General features: G+C 61.2%; 1 protein-coding gene across 1 annotated transcript in view; it reads right to left on the bottom strand.

Moving 5' to 3' along the window:
- The window catches only part of INTS1 (integrator complex subunit 1), a 29,359-nt gene extending 23,594 nt beyond the window's left edge, over positions 1 to 5,765 (bottom strand). Inside the window, exons 1-9 of the mRNA XM_021680257.1 lie at positions 5,629 to 5,765; positions 4,943 to 5,233; positions 2,427 to 2,623; positions 2,141 to 2,278; positions 1,714 to 1,873; positions 1,459 to 1,564; positions 1,157 to 1,343; positions 921 to 1,066; positions 688 to 829 (exon numbers count right to left, since the gene is read on the bottom strand). Of these exons, the coding sequence (XP_021535932.1) occupies positions 688 to 829; positions 921 to 1,066; positions 1,157 to 1,343; positions 1,459 to 1,564; positions 1,714 to 1,873; positions 2,141 to 2,278; positions 2,427 to 2,623; positions 4,943 to 5,233; positions 5,629 to 5,686 (1,425 nt within the window). The 5' untranslated portion in view covers positions 5,687 to 5,765. The remainder of the gene's footprint in view (positions 1 to 687; positions 830 to 920; positions 1,067 to 1,156; positions 1,344 to 1,458; positions 1,565 to 1,713; positions 1,874 to 2,140; positions 2,279 to 2,426; positions 2,624 to 4,942; positions 5,234 to 5,628) is intronic.
- Positions 5,766 to 19,405: the final 13,640 nt, after the last annotated feature.

The raw sequence follows: 19,405 nt of genomic DNA, 5'->3' as shown, positions 1-19,405 counted from the left end.
CCACCGCCGCCAGCTTCCCTGGAGCACGCCGGGCTCAAGCGAGCACGACTCAGCTTCCATGCTGGCCGCTCCCGGACAGCAGGGGACATGGCTTTCACTCTCCTGGCAGCTGGCTCGTGGGGGACTGGTCCTCATTAAATGAGGTGCCAGGTTAACGAAGACACTCGCTGGGGGTGGGGCGTGCCGGACACCCGGGCGGCTGGGATGGGCGGCGAGAAGCAGCACGACGTGCACCTGCTGCTGTGTGCGCATCGGAGCCGTTTAAAGGCCTAGCTCGCTTCCATAACAACGCTGGCGCCACCCCGGCTCTCCCTTCAAAAGCACCTGGAATCCGGGACCCAAAGGCCGCACCAGAGACGCCGGCCTGGGTTGGGAAAGACCAGCCCTCCGGACAGTGGGACAGGCCTTGACTTGGAAACAGGTGCCTTTTGGGGGGCTCAGTGCTGCCTGCTCCTGAACGAGCCTAGCTGTAGCCTCTGAGGAAGGTGCCCCTGGCAGGGCTGCACCCCCGTGGACCTGACCTGACGTCGGAAGCCACCGTGTGCTTGGGCCCTCTGCCCCCTCCCAGGGCTTTCTCCACGCAGCTCGGCACCACGCCCTCCTCTCCGGCCTGCAGCCCCCCGCCGTCCGGGGTGGGGCCGCTCTGCAGCGCACACACGGAAGGCTCCCAGCGCTGCAGCGCCCTACCTTGGGCGCCAGCTCCGAGCTGTGCTGCAGCACTGTGTACAGGACCTGCATGTTGTTGGGGTTCCGGGCGTTGGAGAGCTCATTGAAGACCACAAACTTGATGGTGGTGCCCAGGTTGTCCTTGTGCGCGCTCAGCAGCTCCCTGGACACAAGGCGAGCCAAGGGGCACTGGCGCGGACTGCGGCCACCCACCACGCCACGCCCCGCCCCGCTTGCTCCTGCCCGGGCCGCACCTGACACACAGCATGTAATGGTTGAGCAGAACCTTGGGCTTGAGGCGGATCTTGATCAGGTGGGAGATGACGTCCATGTCCTCAACGCCGTGTGTGCTGCAGTTCATGCACACGGACATCAGCAGGTCCTGGGCTGGCCTGGTCAGCTGCGGGGGTCCGGGCAGCACCCCGTCAGCCTCACACACAGAGCCCAGGAGAAGGTCCCCGTGGGCACGGTCCCGCCTCCCGGCCCTCACCTTGGGGTTCTGCAGCCACATCTCCAGCCTCTGCACCGCCATTAGCCGCACCTCCTTGTAGCCACAGGTGGAGGTGAGGAGCCGCAGGAGGTTCCGTGAGACGTTGTCGATGGGCTGGCGCCGGTTAAGCTGGTCACGGAGCATGTCGAGGACGTACTCCTCCACGCTCTCTGCGAGGTCGTCGTACCTAGGCCAGAGGGCGGGAGGAAGGAAGGAGGGCTGGCTCTTCTCACGGGCCCACCCCACTGGCCTTCCAGCCACACGCTGGGCCCCACGGGCGGGGGGCCGCACGGCGTGCCTACCTGGGCATGAGCTGGCCCTCCTGCTCGGGGCTGAGCTTCTCCTCGGCAATCAGGAGCTCCGTCTGGCTGTCCTCCTCCTCCGTGAGGGAAGGGTGAGGGCTGCTCCCTGCAGACCGAGCCACTCGTGGACACATCCCCCAACTGTCCTGTGAGCACCAACCCCCACCCACAGTGGGCTCCGTGGAGGGAGGCGACCCCAGCCCCTCCCTCACGGACTCTGTCCTCTCCCCAGCCCGGCCACCCAGCATCTCTTACCAGCACTGAGATCCCCGCCGCTGCGCCCCACCTCCCCCTGCAGAAGCATGGTCTTGGGGGGCATCTTGGTGTTAAACGCCGTCTGGATGTTGTCCACGAAGGTCTTGCAGTGTGGGCTGTCCACCCAGATCCGCTCTCCCAGGGAATCTTCGATGTACACCTGCACGTGACAGACGTCCACACTCCTGGCCCCTGCCGGGCAGCTCGCTTCTGTCTACCCTCTGCTGCTCCCAAGACAGGTGCTTCCCCGAATGACCTCCCCAGTGACCAGTGCAGGAGACAGACGCCCCAGGCCGTCAGACACGCAGCCTCCGGAGAGAGCACACTCAGGTCGGCCTCTTTTTCCTCCCCGGGCCCAGCACTCTGCCCCCATCACCCCAAGCAGCGCAGAGGTCCCAGGGGAGCCTCCCAGGAGAGGCGGACCCACCTTGACGAAGATTTCCGGCCAGTTCTCATCCTCCTCGTATGCAGCCATGAGTAGGTTACAGGCCAGCACGGACACCAGGCTGTTCCCCTTGGCCTTGAAGTTGATGGAGGCATCCCGCCGCAGCAGGCTACACAGAGCCTGCGAGAGACGGCGTGTCATTGGGGAAGCGGTGCCCTGCACATGGGGCAGAGCCAGCGAGCTGCCAGGGGAGGTGGCCTGAGGTCGGTGGGGGGGGGGGGAACCGCAAGGCCAGAGCGAGGGCCTCACCAGGCCCGCCAGTCCTCACCTCGATGACACCCTCTGTGGCGAAGATGTTGGGCTTGATCTTGGCCAGATACATGAGGCTCAGGTAGAGCGCGCCGTCCGGCTTAGCCCGGGTGGCCTTCAGCTGCTTCACGGCCCCACACAGCACGCCCTCGATCCGGCCATCATTGCCGTCCAGCTCGGCAGCCTCGATCTCGTCCAGCAGCGCAGAGGGGAGCACTGGCAGGTGTGGGAAGGGCATGGTCAGAACCCACCTTCAGGGTCCCCCCAAAGTCAGCGGACAGCAGGGCAAACCCGCACAAGCCCAGCGAGTGAGGGTCTCAGGGCGGACAGCAGCAACATCCGGGGATGGAGCAGGCAGGTGCCGCCCGCCTCATGGGCTGACCCAGCCAAGGACGGGCCACAGCGGCAACAGCGCCCTCTAGCCTCCAGCGCTGGCCCAGCCACCTCCAGACCCCTCCCCGCCTCCCCCACAGCTACCCTGGGGTTAGCTGCTCCTACGCTACATTTTTCTACAAATCGGCTTTTTCTAAGTTTCCAAATTAACTGGCCCAATGCCATTCATCGCCTTTTCTCCTCTATCAGCGGCGGCTTCTCAGCGTCTCTCCCCTCCTGGCGCCGCTGACCCTGCCTCTGCCCTCTCCTCAGATCCGCCCCGCACAGGGGTTTCTGCTTCAGTAGTCTGCAAACAACCCTCTTTGGGTTTTGACCTTCTCTCCCGTGTTCGCTTCTGCCATCTTTTTAGCCCTTCTTTCTTTCCGCCGTCTTGCTTCGGCGGCACACAGAGCTCACCGACCCCCCTGCACCGCCAGCCTCCCGGGAGCGTGCCAGGTCCACCACGCCTCTTCCTGGCGCTACACTCGGTATCACTCACACAGTTTGTAATCCCCACTGTGGCGTCTCCTTGGACCCGAGAGATTTTCCCCGGGGGTTTTTAAAGACACAAACACACAGAGAGAGAGGTGCTGCCATTGGTGTGAGTTAACTGTGCGAGGGCAGAGGATTGAGCGATACCCGCTGAACGCTTTCCAGGTGTCCCGGACACAAGGCAAGCAGGCCGCGCAGACGCACCGGACTCAGGGAAGACCTCGACCTCCCATGTGCCCGGGGCTGCGCTCGGCTGTGTTCCACCTTCTGTTCACTGATGACGTTTGTAAAGTGCTTCATCGCTCAGAACACTTTTTCATAACCGCATTTCATCTGATCTCCAGAAGCACCTTGTATGGGAGACGCCAGCCAGTAACCGGGAGAACCGTGGTGCAAGCCGGGGCCTCAGCCCTCGGTGCCAGGGGCAGATGCCGCCCCGGGAGGGTTGGGCATCGACGAGAGGTCTGATTCATCTCCCAAGCCCAGCTAGCGCCAGCCATGTCTTCTGCTCCTCATGCCCCGGGGCTCCCCGCTGCCGACTGCATCTTCCCCGCCTGCCAGCTTGGGTTCTCGCCCCTGGGAGCTGCCCAGATCTTGCCCGTTCCCTGGGCAAAGTCCCATTCTCCAGGCTGGATGCCTCGCTCAGCAGCTTATTCTCCAACATCCTCAACCACCCGTCAAAACCCTGTGCAGCCTTTAGGGCTCAACTTCACAAATCCCTCATGAGCCTTCTCTGTGTCAAAGCTGTTGTGTGACTATCTCTATGCTAAAAACCTGGGGCTGGCTTGATATTTAGAATCTGACCTATGGGGTATCGTGGAGCAGCTAGAAATAACCAATGGGAAGATGACACAGAAAAGCAAGGGCAACCTGAGGTGCATATAGATTAAAAAGCCCTTCCGTAAATAACACAATTATAAGTAATCGCTAAAAAAATTTTCTTGGACATCATTAACGTTGTAGTATTACTTTCCCAACTAAAGAGAAAGAGACAGACGAGCTCTTCGTCGGTAGTAGAGATTACTGAAGTGCAAACGTCCACAACCCAGGCAGAGGGACGAACACACTGGAACACAGAGCCCGCAAGAACAAGGCTCTGGTCTCAGTTTCTGCTGATCCCCACTGCGTGGAGCAGAGCCTGTCACAAAGGAGGTGCTCAGCAAGGACATCAGATGAGCCACCGGGCAAAGGAAGGACGCTGCTCCCAAAGAAGAACTGCCGTCAGCGCAGCAGGGGGTCCTCCACGACATGGGGACAGCCGAAGAGCCACCATCCGCCCACCTCCCTGCTGACGGAGCGCCGGCACAGCCCGTGCCCACTTCGCTAAGAGCAGGACGCTGAGCTCACTGCAGGGACGGGCCCTGGCCAGCACTTGTGCCCGCAGCATTCGGGCCCGAGACCCGCCTATGCCACGCCTATGCCAACCAAGCCGCCGTGGGTCCCGTTAATATTTCCCCATCTCCGTCACAGAATTTGGAAGCACACGTGGGGTAAAGGCACCTGCGTGAGAAGTGCTCTGCAGAACAAACTCCCAGATGACTCCCCTCCACCCTTCTCCACAGAACCTGTGCTCAGCTCTGGCGCTAAGCCTGGAAGCAGCCTTCAGCGACCCCCCAGGAGACGGACAAGGTGTGGGATGTGCTCTCTGGGAAGCTCAGAAACGGACTTTACCTTCGATTGGGACCACAGATGGCTCCTTAATGGATGGAGAGATAGCACGCTTTTCTGCCACTGCAGCCTCAGCCAGGCGCCCCAGGGCACTCAGGGGGGGTGTGGACGAGAGTTTGGGGCGCTTGGTGAGGCCGGTCAGGGCTGAGGCGCCCGCCAGAGCGGCTGCAGCATCCCGCTTGCGCTCGGAAGGCAGGCCAGAAGGGGCAGGCTTCAACAGGGTGGACGCCGTTTTGGATTCATTGGCCTGACCCTTTGAGCCCAGAGCAATGAAGTCTCCTGGTGGAGGGTGCCCTGCAGAGAAGGGAGGTGGAGAAACGTGCACTTTACAGGGTGGCGGCGGTGAGAAGGGTGCTGGAGGCAGAGGGCAACCTCCCGCTGTCTCACAGGGGACTACACAAGGGTCAGGCGGCCAGCAAGCCCGGGGCGCAGCCGGTCCGGTGCGGTGGGCGACAACAGCCGCGGATGGTCACGCCGCGCTCACTACAGACCAGGCCTCAACAAGACCCTCGACCGGGCACCGCCCGCCGGCTTTGCACAGACACAGCTCGCGGGGGACAAAGCCGGATCTGAAGCCACGCAGCCCCCCGCCCGGCCCCGCGGCGCCGTCAGCGGCTGTCTGCTGCCTCGGGTGTGCCCAACGGCAGGGAGCCCGCCTCCCGGAGGCCCCGATGCCCAGGAGCCCGCACCTGACGGCTTGGCCGCCGCGCTGGGCCTGCGGACCGTCGCGGGCTTGGCCCGGTTCATCCCGTCCCCCACCCCGCGCTGCGGCTCGCCGCCGAGGGGTCACCCGAGGAGAAGGCCGGCGCCCGGTCCGCCGTCCCCTCGCCGGCTCATTCATTCATTCGTCCCTGGGCCGTCCGGGCCCGCGGCGTGCGGGCGAAGGGGCCGCGGCCCCGCCGGGCGGAGCGACTCAGGGAGGCCGCGCGAGGCCCGCCTCCGATCGGCCGGGGACGGATCGCTGTCGCCGGCAGCCGCGACCCACGCACCACGGTCCCAGAACACCGGCGCCGCGCAGCCGCCACGGCCGTCCCGGAACCGGAAGTCGCCTCCACCGCCCTCGGCACCCAACTTCCGGAACAACCGGAAGCAAAACCCCGCAGCGGGGAGAGGGCGCGCGGGCGGCGACGGGGCCCCCGCGACGCCTGCGTGCCGCCTGCCGCGCTCTCTGGCGGCGGGAGGCCGGCGGGGCGTCGCTGCCGCCGATCCGTCTGGCACCTGCTGTGTGCAGGTGAGGGTGACGTCATTTAGTGACGCTCCCGAGGACACGCAACAGGGGAGGGGGGCATGGAGATTCTGATCCAGACGTGCTGCACCTTCGGGGTCCTGCTGTCCCATTTAGTTGTCAAAGGGCAGGTTCTGGGGTCCCCACGGCGGGACGTGAGGAGGGACCTAGGGAGGGCTGGGAGTGGGCGCGGCCCTCATCAAAACCGGGGGTGGGCGGGGGTGGGGAGGGAGAGGCATCAGTCCCAGCCTCAGTTTCCCCGCCTGCACCGTGGGGCTCTGCAACCTCTCCCAGTCCCTTCTGATGGCAGAGGATGTGTCCACCCTCCCAGAGTGAGGGCTCCATGGCGACAGAGAACCCCACGCCCTCCTCCTCTGGGGGGTCTCTGGCTGCAGCCCCACCCCACACCAGGAACGAGGCCCCGAGCAACTGTCGAGCAAGTGTCCCGTCCACAGCCCCGCACTCGCAAGCCGGGTGCCTTCCTGTATGGAGCAGATGGCCTGGCGTGAAGGGACAGGCCACGCACACAAACACTGAGCTCGAGGCTCCTACCAGACCGGGTGCTTCGGCAAGGCAGCGGTCAGCGGTTAAGGGACCTTAGTCCGTTGTGGCTGCAGGCAGGAAGGGCTGAGCTTCAGGGGAGAAGGAGGGTGTGGGGCCCAGGTGAAGACTGGCAAAGGGCGCGCAGTGTGGATGCATGGCCAGCTGTGTCCATGGGCAGGCAGGGACCAGAGAGGGGAGACGCGGCCCAGCCTCCTGATGGTCTCGTTCACAGGAATGGCTGTGGGTCCCGGTGTGTATCCAGAGGGACTCAGGACGGCTCACCATTGCAGGCCCTTGTTGGCCCTGCCTGAAGTCCCTCTGTCAGCAGCCACTGGTAGCGGCCTTTGTCACAGGGAGAGGGTGTTGCTCAGAGCCCAGAACCGTGCTCCCTGGTGTGGCCGGTGCGGCCCTTCTGCCCACCTTGGGGAGGAGGGAGGCGGCAGTGGGGCCACCTTGCTGGGGGTTAGTGCAGGGTGTAAATCAGAAAGCCTGTGGGAGATGCCCGGCGCCCGGTAGTGCTTGCACAAACGGGCCACCCTCCCTGCTGTGGTGGTTGTCATTACCCAGACCCTCGGGCTCCAGGAAGCAGGCCAGGAGGTCACCAGGGGAAGGAACTGAGGTCCAGGATCTATGCAGCCCTAGGGCTGGAGGGTGGGGCCCTGTGATGGGATTAGTGCCCTTATGAGAAGAAACGGGCGAGTCTTCTCCCACTGCTTGTCCCCACCCCCCACCCCCACATGAGGACCTGCTGCAAGGTGCGGTCTGCAGGCCAGGAAGCCGGCTCTCACCAGACACCAAGGCTGCGGGCAGCTGAGTCTCTGACTCCCAGCCTCCAGACCCCGGAGAAAGAAATGTCTGCGCTTTGGGACCCACCTGGTACCGTGCTGTAGCAGCTGGAGCCAAGACCCCATCCAAAGCCCTCCTTCTTCTGCTTTTGTGGGCTGGGAGAGGGGGACAAGGGCCCTCATTCCAGCAGACGGGCGTGGGGCTCCCAGCACAGAGGCCGCCAGAGGCCTCCTGGTGTTCCAGCCATGCCTGCCTGCAGCTCCCCAACTGCCTTCTTTGTCTCTCCCACCCACAGCCCCCACCCCTGCAGGAGTGCCAGGACCCATGTGCATGAGCTCGGAGGGCAGGGTGGGCACTGAGTAGGAGCTCAGAGTGGAAGGATGACCGCTGCACCCCATCACCCCCACGAGGACAGATGCTAACAAGGGCTGGTAAGGACGTGGTGCTGGTGGGAAGTGGGCTGTGGTCACGTGTGAACAGAGCTGCCGCAGGACCCCGCAGGTACAGTCCTGAGGGCAGGCCCCAGAGAACCGAGAGACAGTGCTCAGATACACACCTGCTCACCCGTGTTCGACGCAACACGTTCACGAACACCAAGAGGTGGAGACCAATGTCCGTCAACAGATGAATGGAGCCAAAATGTGCTCTGTCCACACCGTGGAGTATTATTCAACCGTGAAAAGGAGGGAAGCACAGATCCACGCCAGGACACGGGTGAACCTCGCAAACATGCTGGGAGAAGCCAGACACAAAAGACCACGTGTTGTCCGGTTCCGTGGATATGAGATGTCTAGAACAAATCCACAGAGGCGGAAAGCAGATGGGTGGTGCTGGGGGTGGGGGAGGGGCGGTGGGGGAGGGGCACCGCTCAGCGGACTCCGGGTTTCTCTTGCGGTGATAAACATGTCTGGAATTTGATGGCGGTACTGGAGGCAGAATCGTATACTTTGAAATGGCAAACGTTAGGGTCTGTATCTCAATGAAGTTATTGAGAAAAGAGCAGGTGGATGATGCGTAGTGGGGTTTTTTCCCTGTAGCCAGAAAAAAATGATCTTTTTCCAGCTTCACGGATGTGTAATTGACAACAGTCATAAGCATTTAAGGTACAGAACGGGGCGTTTGACATACATATTCTTTGTAAAACGATTGCTGCAATCCGGTGCGGATTCACATTTCCCCAGCCTCACCTGGTTACTGCTTGAATGGCACTTGGTAGTTTCGACACAAAGCTGTGTGAGACCGCCGACGGCGAGAGGTGGGGTCTCCACTGCGTCCCTCCGGAGCCGGCGCCCGTGGGTGCTCGGCCCCCAGAGCATAGCAGCCAGGACACTGTGCCCGCTGCCTCCGCGCTGTCCCTGGGATGGCGGCTCCTGGAACCCGCCGAGTCTGCGACGCTGTGACCCCTGACGCCATGGGGGGCAGAGACACACGGCGGCCCAGGGCGCAGACCCGTGAGCAAGGTGGTGACCGTCATTACTCTAACTCAGTAAAGTGGGGTTTTTTTGTAAGATTTATTTATTTATATGGGGGGAGGGGCAGAGGGAGAGAGAATCAAGCGGCCTCCATGCCCAGCACAGAGGGGCTTGATCCCATGACCTGAGATCTTGACCTGAGCCGAAACCAAGAGTCAGACGCTTAACCAACTGAGCCACCCAGACGGCCCTTAAGTCACTAAGGTTTTAAAATCGGGGAACATGATTTCAAACACAAACCGTTGGCAAGAACGGTGCAGAGCGTTACTGGGTAGTCTTCATCCTGAACCCCTCGACGTTAACCGTGTACTGTCTTTATTTTATTCTCTTTCTCCTTAATTTTTCCTGAACCATTTAAGAATAAGTATAAGTTGATTCCTTTAATCCCCAAACACTGAGCGTGTATTTCCTAAAAACGAGAATTCTCTTACGTGACGACAGCACTATTATTCGCGTCAAGAAAACAACATCAGAGCAATGCTGTTTGTCAACCTAAGGCCTTAGGAGACCGTCCATTGTCTCAGCAATGTCTTTATGGCCGAGACCATCCGAGATCCGCATTGCATTCCGCGGCCCCATCCCCCCCATCCCCCAGCCTTTCTTCTAGAACACTCTCCCAGCCCTCCTTGGTAATTTAGGACTTTGACGTTTCTGAAGCGTCCAGGCTTGTTACTTCGTGGAATTCCTAGCCCGGCTCGCGCACTGGCTCACGAACAGGCTCACATTACGCGGTTCTGGCAGGAATAGCTCACGGACGCTGACTTCTCGCCGCATCTTAGCAGCGACTTTAACTTAACTGTAGTTTATCTCGTTACTGGCAAAGTTAACTTGATTACTTGGTTTGGGGGTGTCTATTGGATTTCTCCTTTCTTTCACCACCCCCAACCCCCCAAAGTTTCAGCCACTCAGTTTCAGCTTCCTCCTGGACCCCTGCCTGACTCCGTCCTGAGGATCACTGATTACCTTTGGCGAGTGGGTGCTTTTCATCCCTCATCCCTCATCCATCCTGGGTTTGTGGGCCGGCATTCCCTCGTCACGAGGAGCTGCCCTCCTCCCACCGGCCCACCTTCCCACCTTCCCATCAGGATGGACTTGGGGGTTCCTTATTCAGCAGATTATTGTAACCCTTCACTATCGTTATTTATTTGAGGCACAAATGCCACAGATTTTGGACAGTGGGGACCTGCCTGGCTCACTTGTGCTTGTGGTCTTTCGACATGACACCATTATTAGTGAAACCCGTCCTTTCTCTTTTTCCCTCTCCTTACTTTTTGAAGTCACTAAGCGTGGAGGTTGTTTGGTAGGGACGGCTGGGCTGGGCAGACGGATTGGAGGAGGGAGGGAGTTGGGGCGTCCTCGGTCACCTGAGAGGGGGAGGTGCGGGAGCACAGGCTGGGTGGCAGCTGGGGGCGAGTGTGCTGGACGCACGAGGGACGGCTGTCAGCTTACCCACCTGCCCCTTCCAGGTTTCCCCGTCCTCAAGTCTCTCTGTGGCGGGCAGAGCTGGGCTGCTGGCTACAGGCGGCAGGGCTGGGGGGACGGCGGGAAGGGCCAAACCAGGGCCGGACTCCAGCAGAGGTTCCGCCCACTGCCAACCGCTTGCGGGGAAAGATGGGACGTCTAGCGAGAGCCATCTGAGGGTGAGCTGGGCCAACCTCTGACCCAGGATTTGAGCCCAAATGTGCAGAAATGCAGGCGCTGGCTTAACTACCATGGAGGCCCCGAGTCCCGCCACGCCAACTGTTCAGTGCCGCTGTGGGGCGTCCGCACAACCCGCTTCTCCGAAGCAGCTGTGAAAAGCCCACACAGACCCTCCTGTGCCGAGAGGACCAGACGGTGCTGAAAGAGAGCTGCTTGTAGCCCTGTCTGCGTGCAGGGACCACCTCTGTCCCAAGGGGGAAGGAGCGCATCCCCGCGCTCATGGGGGCGTGTGGCTTCGTTTGTACAATCAGGTGGATTTCCCAGGGAAAAGAAAGTTTCCGTCAGAAAGCGAAGAGGAGTGCATGGCCAGCGGGCTGTATCAGACCCCTCCCCGCGGAGACCACGGTGCCGCCTCCCCCTGCTCGGGTCCCACAGGCCGCCCTGCCCAGGACAGGACACCAAGGCCACCCCACCCCAGAACTGAGTGCAGGGACGTCCACGGGCTCCCCACGGACGCCAACGCAGGTGCCCCCAGGCTCCCTGAGACGCGCTGTGTCCCATTCAGTGGCTGCTGTGGAGACCTGAACAATGGAAGTTCGTTCTCCCCCGTCCTGGAGGCCCAAGCCCGAGATCAAGGTGGCAGCGGGCTGTGCTCCCTCCAGGGCTCCAGGGGAGGGTCCTTCCTGGTCCCTCCTGGCTCCTGGGGGGGCGGCTGGCACTGTTCAGCCCGCCCGGGGCCTGCTTCCCCCCCAGCCCCTGCTGTCTCTTCCGGTCTCTTCCGTGGCTTCCGCCCCTCTGTGTCCCTGTGGCCTGCTCTCCTCCTAGTGGATGGAGGGCCCACCCCCACCCAGGGGGATCCCAGACCCTTACCTGACTTATATGTGCAAGGACTCTGTTTCCCAGTGAGGCCCGTTCTGTGTTTGGGGCCACTTTTCGCCTGACTGCGGCTCCATGCCGAGGACCCTGGGGGTGCCGGGGGCTCTGCTCTCTGACCCCCTTCTTGCGCAGTTTCCGTGTCAGGAGCCCCCGGCACGCCCACGGTCGCCCTTCCCTTTCGCGGCTCTTTGCTTGGTGTGGCCTTCATCCCTTGCCCCTGCAACCACGTCCTCAGTGTCCCTTGACACCCTCCGGTAACTGCCGAGCTCCTGCTCGGCTCACCCGCCGGGGGCCTGACTCGAGCCCCCAGCAGCCCCAGCTCCACAGCCTCCTGCCGCGTCCCAGGGCCGCATGCCACGCACAATAAACGTGGGCAGGGCTGAGGAACAGTCCCGCACAGAGCAAGGTCCCATGCAGGGAAGCCATAACCGTTAGGAGCTGGGCCCAGCCCGGAGGGGTGCATCAGTGGGCAAACGCAGGCCTCGGAGGCCCACACGCCCAGTCACTGTGGCCGGGACCCTGGGTCACCACGAGAACCTCATCCCCCACTGGCCCTGACCTAGTGACTGTGTGGTGTGCTCACGCGGCTCCCAGAGGGAAGGAGGGAGGTCCCTGCAGTGGGGACCAGACGGGGCGGCCCCTCCCGGAACCTGAAAGGCCAGGGGCTAGTGGCCAGCAGGGTGGGGGACCGAGGTGAACGGGGACGGCCTAGGCGCACCTCCGGGCGGTGGGGGCAGATGGGGGAGGCACAGGTCTGCAGCTGCCTGTGGTCTAACTGCCTCTAGGCCAGGAAGCAGCTGTTCCCGCTGCCTGGCCTGGGCCCCAGGGCTGGGCTCGGACCTGGGCGGTGTCTCCCTGGGGTCCAGGTCTCCCTGCCTGGGTCAGGGGGCCCCCAGCCCCGGACCGGGCCTGGCCCTTCCCAGCGCTCATGGTGCGGGGACGGTGAGATGAGGCACAGGGCACCGTGGTGGGGCTGGCCGGTTCCCAGCTACCTTGTCCACTAAATTTAGAAAGCGCTTCACCCATGTTGGAAGCCGCACCAGCCTGGCGACTGGGTTTCAAAGCCATGAGTCAGGGGTTATTAGGACTCAGATGCCTGTGTCCTGGGGGGCCGGGGCAACTCGGAGACCCATCTACACTCAGGTAGACGTTTGGGCAATTTCCTCCACGAGCGAACCTTCTGGCGTGGAGTGTTGGATGCTGGAATCCGCCAATGAAACACCACTGTGCTGGGGCCAGCTGGCGGCGCGCGAGGAGGCCGTAAGGACGGCTCTTTGCCCAGTGCCCAGGAAGGCTGGGCGGCCTGATATCCGAGACTCCGCTGGGCAGACGCTGGCCAGCGAGCGGAAACTCCGGGGAGGCAGCCTCTGGCTGGAGGCGGGGAAGTGCTTTCCAACAATTGTCTGAAAATAGAACGGGCTGGCTCACGAGGAAATGAGTCTCCCGTCACGGGAAGGGAGCAAGCAGCAGCAGGAAGACTGCTTAGCAGGCAGGGGATCCAAGGTATCTGAACCCGCCAGGGCCCGAGTCCTGTTTCTCATCTGCTGGGTTCCCCCCCCAAATGCTTGGGGGCTGGAGATGAGAAAGCAGGACCGGGGTGCGGGCACCTTTCTCCCAGTCACGCTGCGGGGTGGGGGCGGAGCTGGGGCTGGCAGAGAGCACTTTCTCGGGGACCTCAGGTGTGCGGAGAACCAATGGGGGGACCCGCTGGTCACGTGGTCCCATCTGCCGACCCTGCACTCCCCCTCCTGGGTCTCAGCTTCCTGTTCCCTTCAGTTAGCGTCAGGCTCGCAGCTCTCCAGCCTGCACTCCGAGGACCCCATGCTGGGGCTGCAGGCAGGTGCCGAGGCTGAGCGCCCAGCGGCCCAGCTCTGGGCTCGCGGGTGACAACGCAGGGAGGCACACACTTTTGTTCTGAACCCGCTGTGATCTCCCCGCCTTTGAAAGACTGCCGGGGGAGGGCAGGGCAGATAAAAGCCGGGTGCCCCCAGGGCCCCGCTGCATGGCTTGCCCCCGTGGGACCCTGGGGTTCCGGGGAACACACTTTAAGGACCAGTGTCAGCACGCCCGCGGACTAAGGCGTAGGGGGTCCCGTAGCCCAGCTACACACTCCCAGCCGGCACCTCGCCCACGTTCCAAAATTTCCCCTGGAATGGCTGAGGCTGAGGACGGGCCATAGGCTTGCTTTGTTTGGTGGCTGGTGGGAACTCCCGGGGACACTCTGGGACCAGTCAGCTGTGGAGGGGGGCAGAGGGCAGAGGTCACGGGCATGGGGCTGTGTAGGCTGGAGGTCGCAGACCACATCAGGCAGGACCAAAAGGTGGCCTGGGTGGGGAGAGTCTCGTCCCCCAGACACGGTGTTTCCTCTGGGGACGGCAGACAGAGAAGCTGGGTCACGGCCCCTGGGTCTGTGTCCTCCCCTTCTCTCTCTGTTCTCTGGCTGGGTGGGGGTGGGGGGTGCACCAGAGCGATGACCGCCTCCCTCCTGCCCTGCGCAGCACAGACCTGATTCCACGCCTTCGTCCCCCTGTCCCTGTGCGCCATCCAAGTGTCCCCAAGGCTGTTGGGGCCAGGGGGCCACACACGGTTTGGTTTCCTTGTTCGGCCTCGTTCAGATCTTCTGCGAAGAGCATGCAGTATATTCGAAATGAGAAAAAGACCCTCCTTGACTTTTCTTAAAAATAAGTAAATACATGAAATGCATGTCCCAGAAATTCCGTGTCCCAATCACAGGTCCCAGGGGCTGTGAGAAGCACCACCGCCCACTCAACACTGCATCGTGTGTCCTGACTCAGTGGTGCAGAGATTACGGTCAGTCCAAAGTGACATTCTCAGGCTCGGTGGAGGATGACGCATGTCCGATTTCCAGGTGCTTGACATCATGTGCAGTTCGGCATTTCTCGTGGTATCGATTATTTACAATCCACGTTTGCACAGGGAACCTGTGCCGTGATGGATCATGGCCAGGGTCCACTGGGCACCACTGGGCTTGTTCCTGAGGCTGGCCATGTTCCTCACGACGTGGCGTGGGATTCCCCGAGCAGGAGGCCCAGAGACCGAGAGCCAAGCAGAAGCTGCGTGGCCATGAAACACGTTAAGATAAGGAAGATATGTTTGGTCTTCCTCTGGGTTCCTGGCCCCGAGCTCCTACAACCCTTGAAATTTCCTGAATGGTGGGAGCCTCTTTTGTTATTCCCAACAAGCCCCCTTGACCTGACCTGAGTTTGTGCTAAGGAGGTGACTGCAGGTGGGGCCCCTGGACGGCCTCAGTATGGGGACCTGGGCCTCCGGGGAGGGGAGGGGTGGAGGCGGCCCACGAGCTAATCTCTCCTGCTCCCATAACCGAACTTTGATGCAAACTCGTGAACAAGAGATTGGAAAAGCTCCGCTCGCCCAGGGTGGCCCAGGGTGGCCGCCTGGGGAGGGCGGGGGGGCGCAGCGTCCTCTGCCTCCTTCTTGTCCCTGGATCTCCTCTTCTGGCTCTCCTTTATGGTAACACCGTACCCTGAGGTATGACGCACTCCTGAGTTTTGTGATTTGAGCCTGAGCCTGATTTTGTTGTCTGCAGGCAGAAGTGGGGGTGGCCTGGGGGCCCGGGACTTGCGACTGGCGCCTGAGGTCGCGGGGGCAGCTGGTGGGCCTGAGCCCTTCACCCCCTGCTTTGTGCGACCCCGGGAGGTCGTGGAGGACTGTAGTGAATTGTGGGACACCCTAGCCGGTGCCGGAGAGCTGGAGAACTGGTTGGTGTTTGGGAAAAGAGAACACTGGACGTCACGCCCGCTGTCCGCTGTCCGCCATCCGCCAAGGCTACCGGGAAGGCGTGGCCAGCTTCTGGGAGAAGACGCGCACTCCGCTCCTGGTGGGAAGACGCTGCCACAGCATCCCTGGAAGTTGGGGTGCACTACAGTCACGGAACTTGGCCCCTGGCCTGATGCGACCACAGACATCCGGCCAGGGGCCACGCCCACCAGCTGGGGGACAAGTGGGTGATTTCCGCTTGGGAAGATGATGAGTCAGGCCAGGATAAATGCTTGCACACGGACCTCCCACTCGAACCAGATTCCACGTGCATGTGAGCACCCCGGCCCTAGGCCCGGCTCTCTGGTGCTCCCTAACCTGGAGTTGACCGAGCCGTCTTGCCATCAGAGGAGTCTAATGAATGCACGCTAAGTACCCAACCCCGGTCTGGCACGGAAAAGCACCTGAGATTGGCAGCTATCGTTGAGAGCCTGGTGCTGGTTTGGGGACGAGGGGAAGATGGCTGTCGGACTGTGACTCCCAGGTCCCGCTGTTCGCATTTGGTGCCAGACCAGTCTCTGCGTGAGGGGGTAGTCCTGTGTGTGGCGGGCTGTTGAGCGGCATTCCCGGCCTCTTACCCGCTAGATGCCAACAGTAACCCCCTCCCTTGAGCTGCCACGACCAAGAATGGAAGAATGCCTCCAGACTTGGCCAAACGTCCCCTGGGGGCTGAGTCCCCCCCTGGGTGAGAACCACTGCCCTAGAGCGTCTCCACGTTCCACCGGCCGGACTGGGGTGTTTGTTTGCGGGGTAAACGGCCTGGGTCCTGGCGGAGGGAGCGAATGTAGCACACACCACCTGGTGAGGTGCCCCGATGCAGGGGGGTGGCCTCGGCCGTGGCCACAGCTGCCCGCCTCCCTTGTAACTCACCATAGCAAATTAGTATACCACAGCGATGGGAGTCTTTTCATTTGAGAGCTCTACATTTGACAAAGACCGTCCCACGTCTGATCCTCAGTCAGTCCTGCTCCGCGTCGAGATGTGCAGACAGGCTCAGGGACTGGGCCACCGGCCCAAGGCCACACAGATGGCCAATGCCAGAGTAGCATCTGGAAGCCAAATTCTGCTCGCCCTGGATCTGAAGTGTGGAGCGACCCCTTCCCCTCCGCTGGTGGAATAAAGTGGTTTCAAGACTGGCCCCGAGCCGAGCCGACCACCTCCCTTGCTCCAGAAGCAAGCTGGGGACAAGCAGACAGAGGCTCTCAGCCACCCCCCAAGCTCCCACCGTAGCCATCGGCGGTGTCCTGGCAGAGGACCCAGCCTGTCGGGGCCCGACTGCAGGAAACCGGGCTGGGCACCACCTGGGGAGGGGATGCTGAGGCTCGAGGAAGCCCCCCAGCTAGGCTGAGGAATAGCCCTGAGAGCAGGTGCACGGCGGTGTCCGAGGCAGAGGTGCAGGCAAGCACGTGCCCTCTGGGGCGTGGGAAGGGGGCTCCTCCCTCATCCTCAAGGGCAGTCCTGGACAGCAAGGGATGAGGGAAGGGCATTGCTGAGCGCTGCTGGCCCCGTGCAGAAGCGTGAGTCATCTGTTCTAGGTCAGCAAACATCCGCCTACAAAGGCTGCCCCCTTACAGGGTGTGGGGTGCAAACACCCGCCCCGCTGACTTCCTAGAGGGCTGTACTGGCCTGCTGTCGGTGGGGGGGTCATGCAGCAGGTTGTCCCCAAGGCCAGCCTATCCAAGGTTCAACCCCCCGCCTTCCTGGGGCCTGTGACCACTGGGGGCCCCTTCAGTGAGAGCAGTCGCCCCCACAGGCTACAGCTAGCGCGGCCCCTGCCTCTCCTTTTCCCCCAAAGTGATCGGCCTCCCTCCCTTGCCCTGGACCTTGCCCAGGGCGCCCTGAGTCCGCCCCGTGGCACTCCCTGCATCAGCTCTCTGGAAGGAGGGCGGGGCAGCGTGCACCACTGGCCCGGGGCAGTCCTGCGCCTCCCTGGGGCTGACAGTCTCGGGACTTGCCCGGGGTGAAGAGCGGCACTGTGTCTAGTGTAAGCAGACCCTTGTTATGAGCTCGTCCGTCTGCAGTCTCCCCTTGGCCGGGACAGACACACAGACTCCCGCTTTCTCTCCCTCGTTCCTCATGCCGAAGGCGGCACCGTGTACACGCTGTGGGGCACCTGCAGGGTACAGCTGTGCCCCACGTCCCACACACCTGTGCCTACCCACCTGCACATGGGTCTCCGTGGAACTTTCACTGCTGCGTGGTGCCCCAGGCGCCCTTGTCCCGCCGCTCACTTAGCTGGCCCCTCAGCAGTGACAACCCGATGGCCCAGCCTTTAGCCATGACACCCGGTGCCCCCACGATGAGCCGCTACACCCCAAGTTCACTCACGAACAGGCGCACCTGTAGCATGGGGCTCTCGAAGGGGGCAGGCTGGGTCTGAGGGCAAGGAAGGTCCACGGCGAGGACCGGAGGAGCCGCCAGGTTGCCTTCCTGCAGCCCACCGGCAGCCGCGCCTCCCGTTCCCCCTGCCTTGCGATTGGAGGACACCCCTGACTCTTGGGCTCTGATGGACACGAAATGGAATTCTGATACTGCTTCAACGTGCATGCTCTGATTATGCGTGTCTTTCTCTGTTTGCTATTTAGGGTTTTTTTATGTGAGTGATCTATGCCTATCCTGCGCTCCTTTTTATTTGTGTCTTACTTTTATATTCCTAGGAGCCTTTTGTAGATTGGGGAGGTAGACCTTTGCGACGTGGGTTGCAAATATTTTTTCCTAGTATATACTTTGTGTTGTGACTTTGCTTAGAGTGATTTTTGCCTAAAATCTTTTTTATGTGTCTGGGTTTTGAATTGGGATTTAAAAACAATTTTCCCCCTTTGAAGTTTTTTTTTTTTTTTAAAGATTTTTATTTATTTATTTGAGAGAGAGAATGAGAGACAGAGAGCACGAGCGGGAAGAGGGTCAGAGGGAGAAGACGACCCCCTGCCGAGCAGGGGGCCCGATGCGGGACTCGATCCCGGGACTCCGGGATCATGACCTGAGCCGAAGGCAGTCGCCCAACCAACTGAGCCACCCAGGCGCCCCCCCTTTGAAGTTTTAAAGGGAGACATTCATGTTCTCCGCAAATATTTTTAATGGCTTTCTAAAATTCATTTTTTTATTGCGGTAAGATATACATAACTTAAAATTTGCCATTTTAACCACTTCTAAGCGCTCGGGTGAGTGGCACTCGTACACCCCCATGGCTGTGCAAGCATCCACCACCCGTTTCCAGAATGTTCTCTTTGATCCATCTGATGTGTATAGTGCTGATGTGCGGTATGGACAGACTGGACGCAGCTTCACCTTTTGCAAAGGGTCATCACATTGTTTCCACATCACTTATTGACAAGTCCATCTTCGTTCTATTTTTTTGAGCCCATTTTAGAGTTGGGGAACATGAGATCGGGAGCGTGTGCCCTCCCCTGGGTCCCAGCACCCAGCGTCCTGCTCTTCCCACCTTCAGGAGATGCTCTTAGAAAGTGAACGTTGATATAACAGTCCACAGTCCAGCTGGGGGAAAGAAGACGCTCATGAGAAACCAAATCGCACACAACGTCAGGAGTCCCGCAGACTGGCCATGGAGCGAGCGGTGGCTCCAGCTTTGCCTCCGAGGACAGAGGGTTTGGGGAGGAGAAACGGCTTTCCCATTCCAGGGGAGGTTGATCAAGCCTGGAGAGATGGGCGGGCGTTGCTCTGGCGCTCCTGTTGAGGCCGTCAGCCAACACCAAGCACCTGGTTGTCCCCCAAGGCCAAGTGTGCCCAATGAGAACAGGTCGCTCAGAAAGAGGCCCATTTCTCTGGAGCGAGAAGCCACGGGGTGCTTCCTGGCACTTTCTCCTGCTTGGTTCCCAGGATGCCCCCACAAGGCGCCTGAGCCCCATGAGCACCCCTCAGGAGGTGCAGCTGTGCCCATGGGAGGCCTGCTGTCACCCCCAAAGCTCTGGTGCGTTTCCTCCACACTCGGCCTCCCATCCAGGTGCTGGGGACGGGAGCGTGGCTCTGGTGGGCTGGCAAGGCCATGTGACTTGGGATGTGTCAAAAGTTTCCACCTAACAGAAGGAAAACCAAGGAATCACCCAAGTAGGACTTACTGTTGTTTATTGTGCACACACCAAAAAGACACTTGGCAAGCCAGGAGCA

This window comes from Neomonachus schauinslandi, chromosome 5 (genome assembly GCF_002201575.2).
Source record: "Neomonachus schauinslandi chromosome 5, ASM220157v2, whole genome shotgun sequence".
Classification (NCBI taxonomy): domain Eukaryota; kingdom Metazoa; phylum Chordata; class Mammalia; order Carnivora; family Phocidae; genus Neomonachus; species Neomonachus schauinslandi.
The sequence above is the reverse complement of the archived record's forward strand: the minus strand, read 5'-3'. Positions and strand labels throughout refer to the sequence as shown.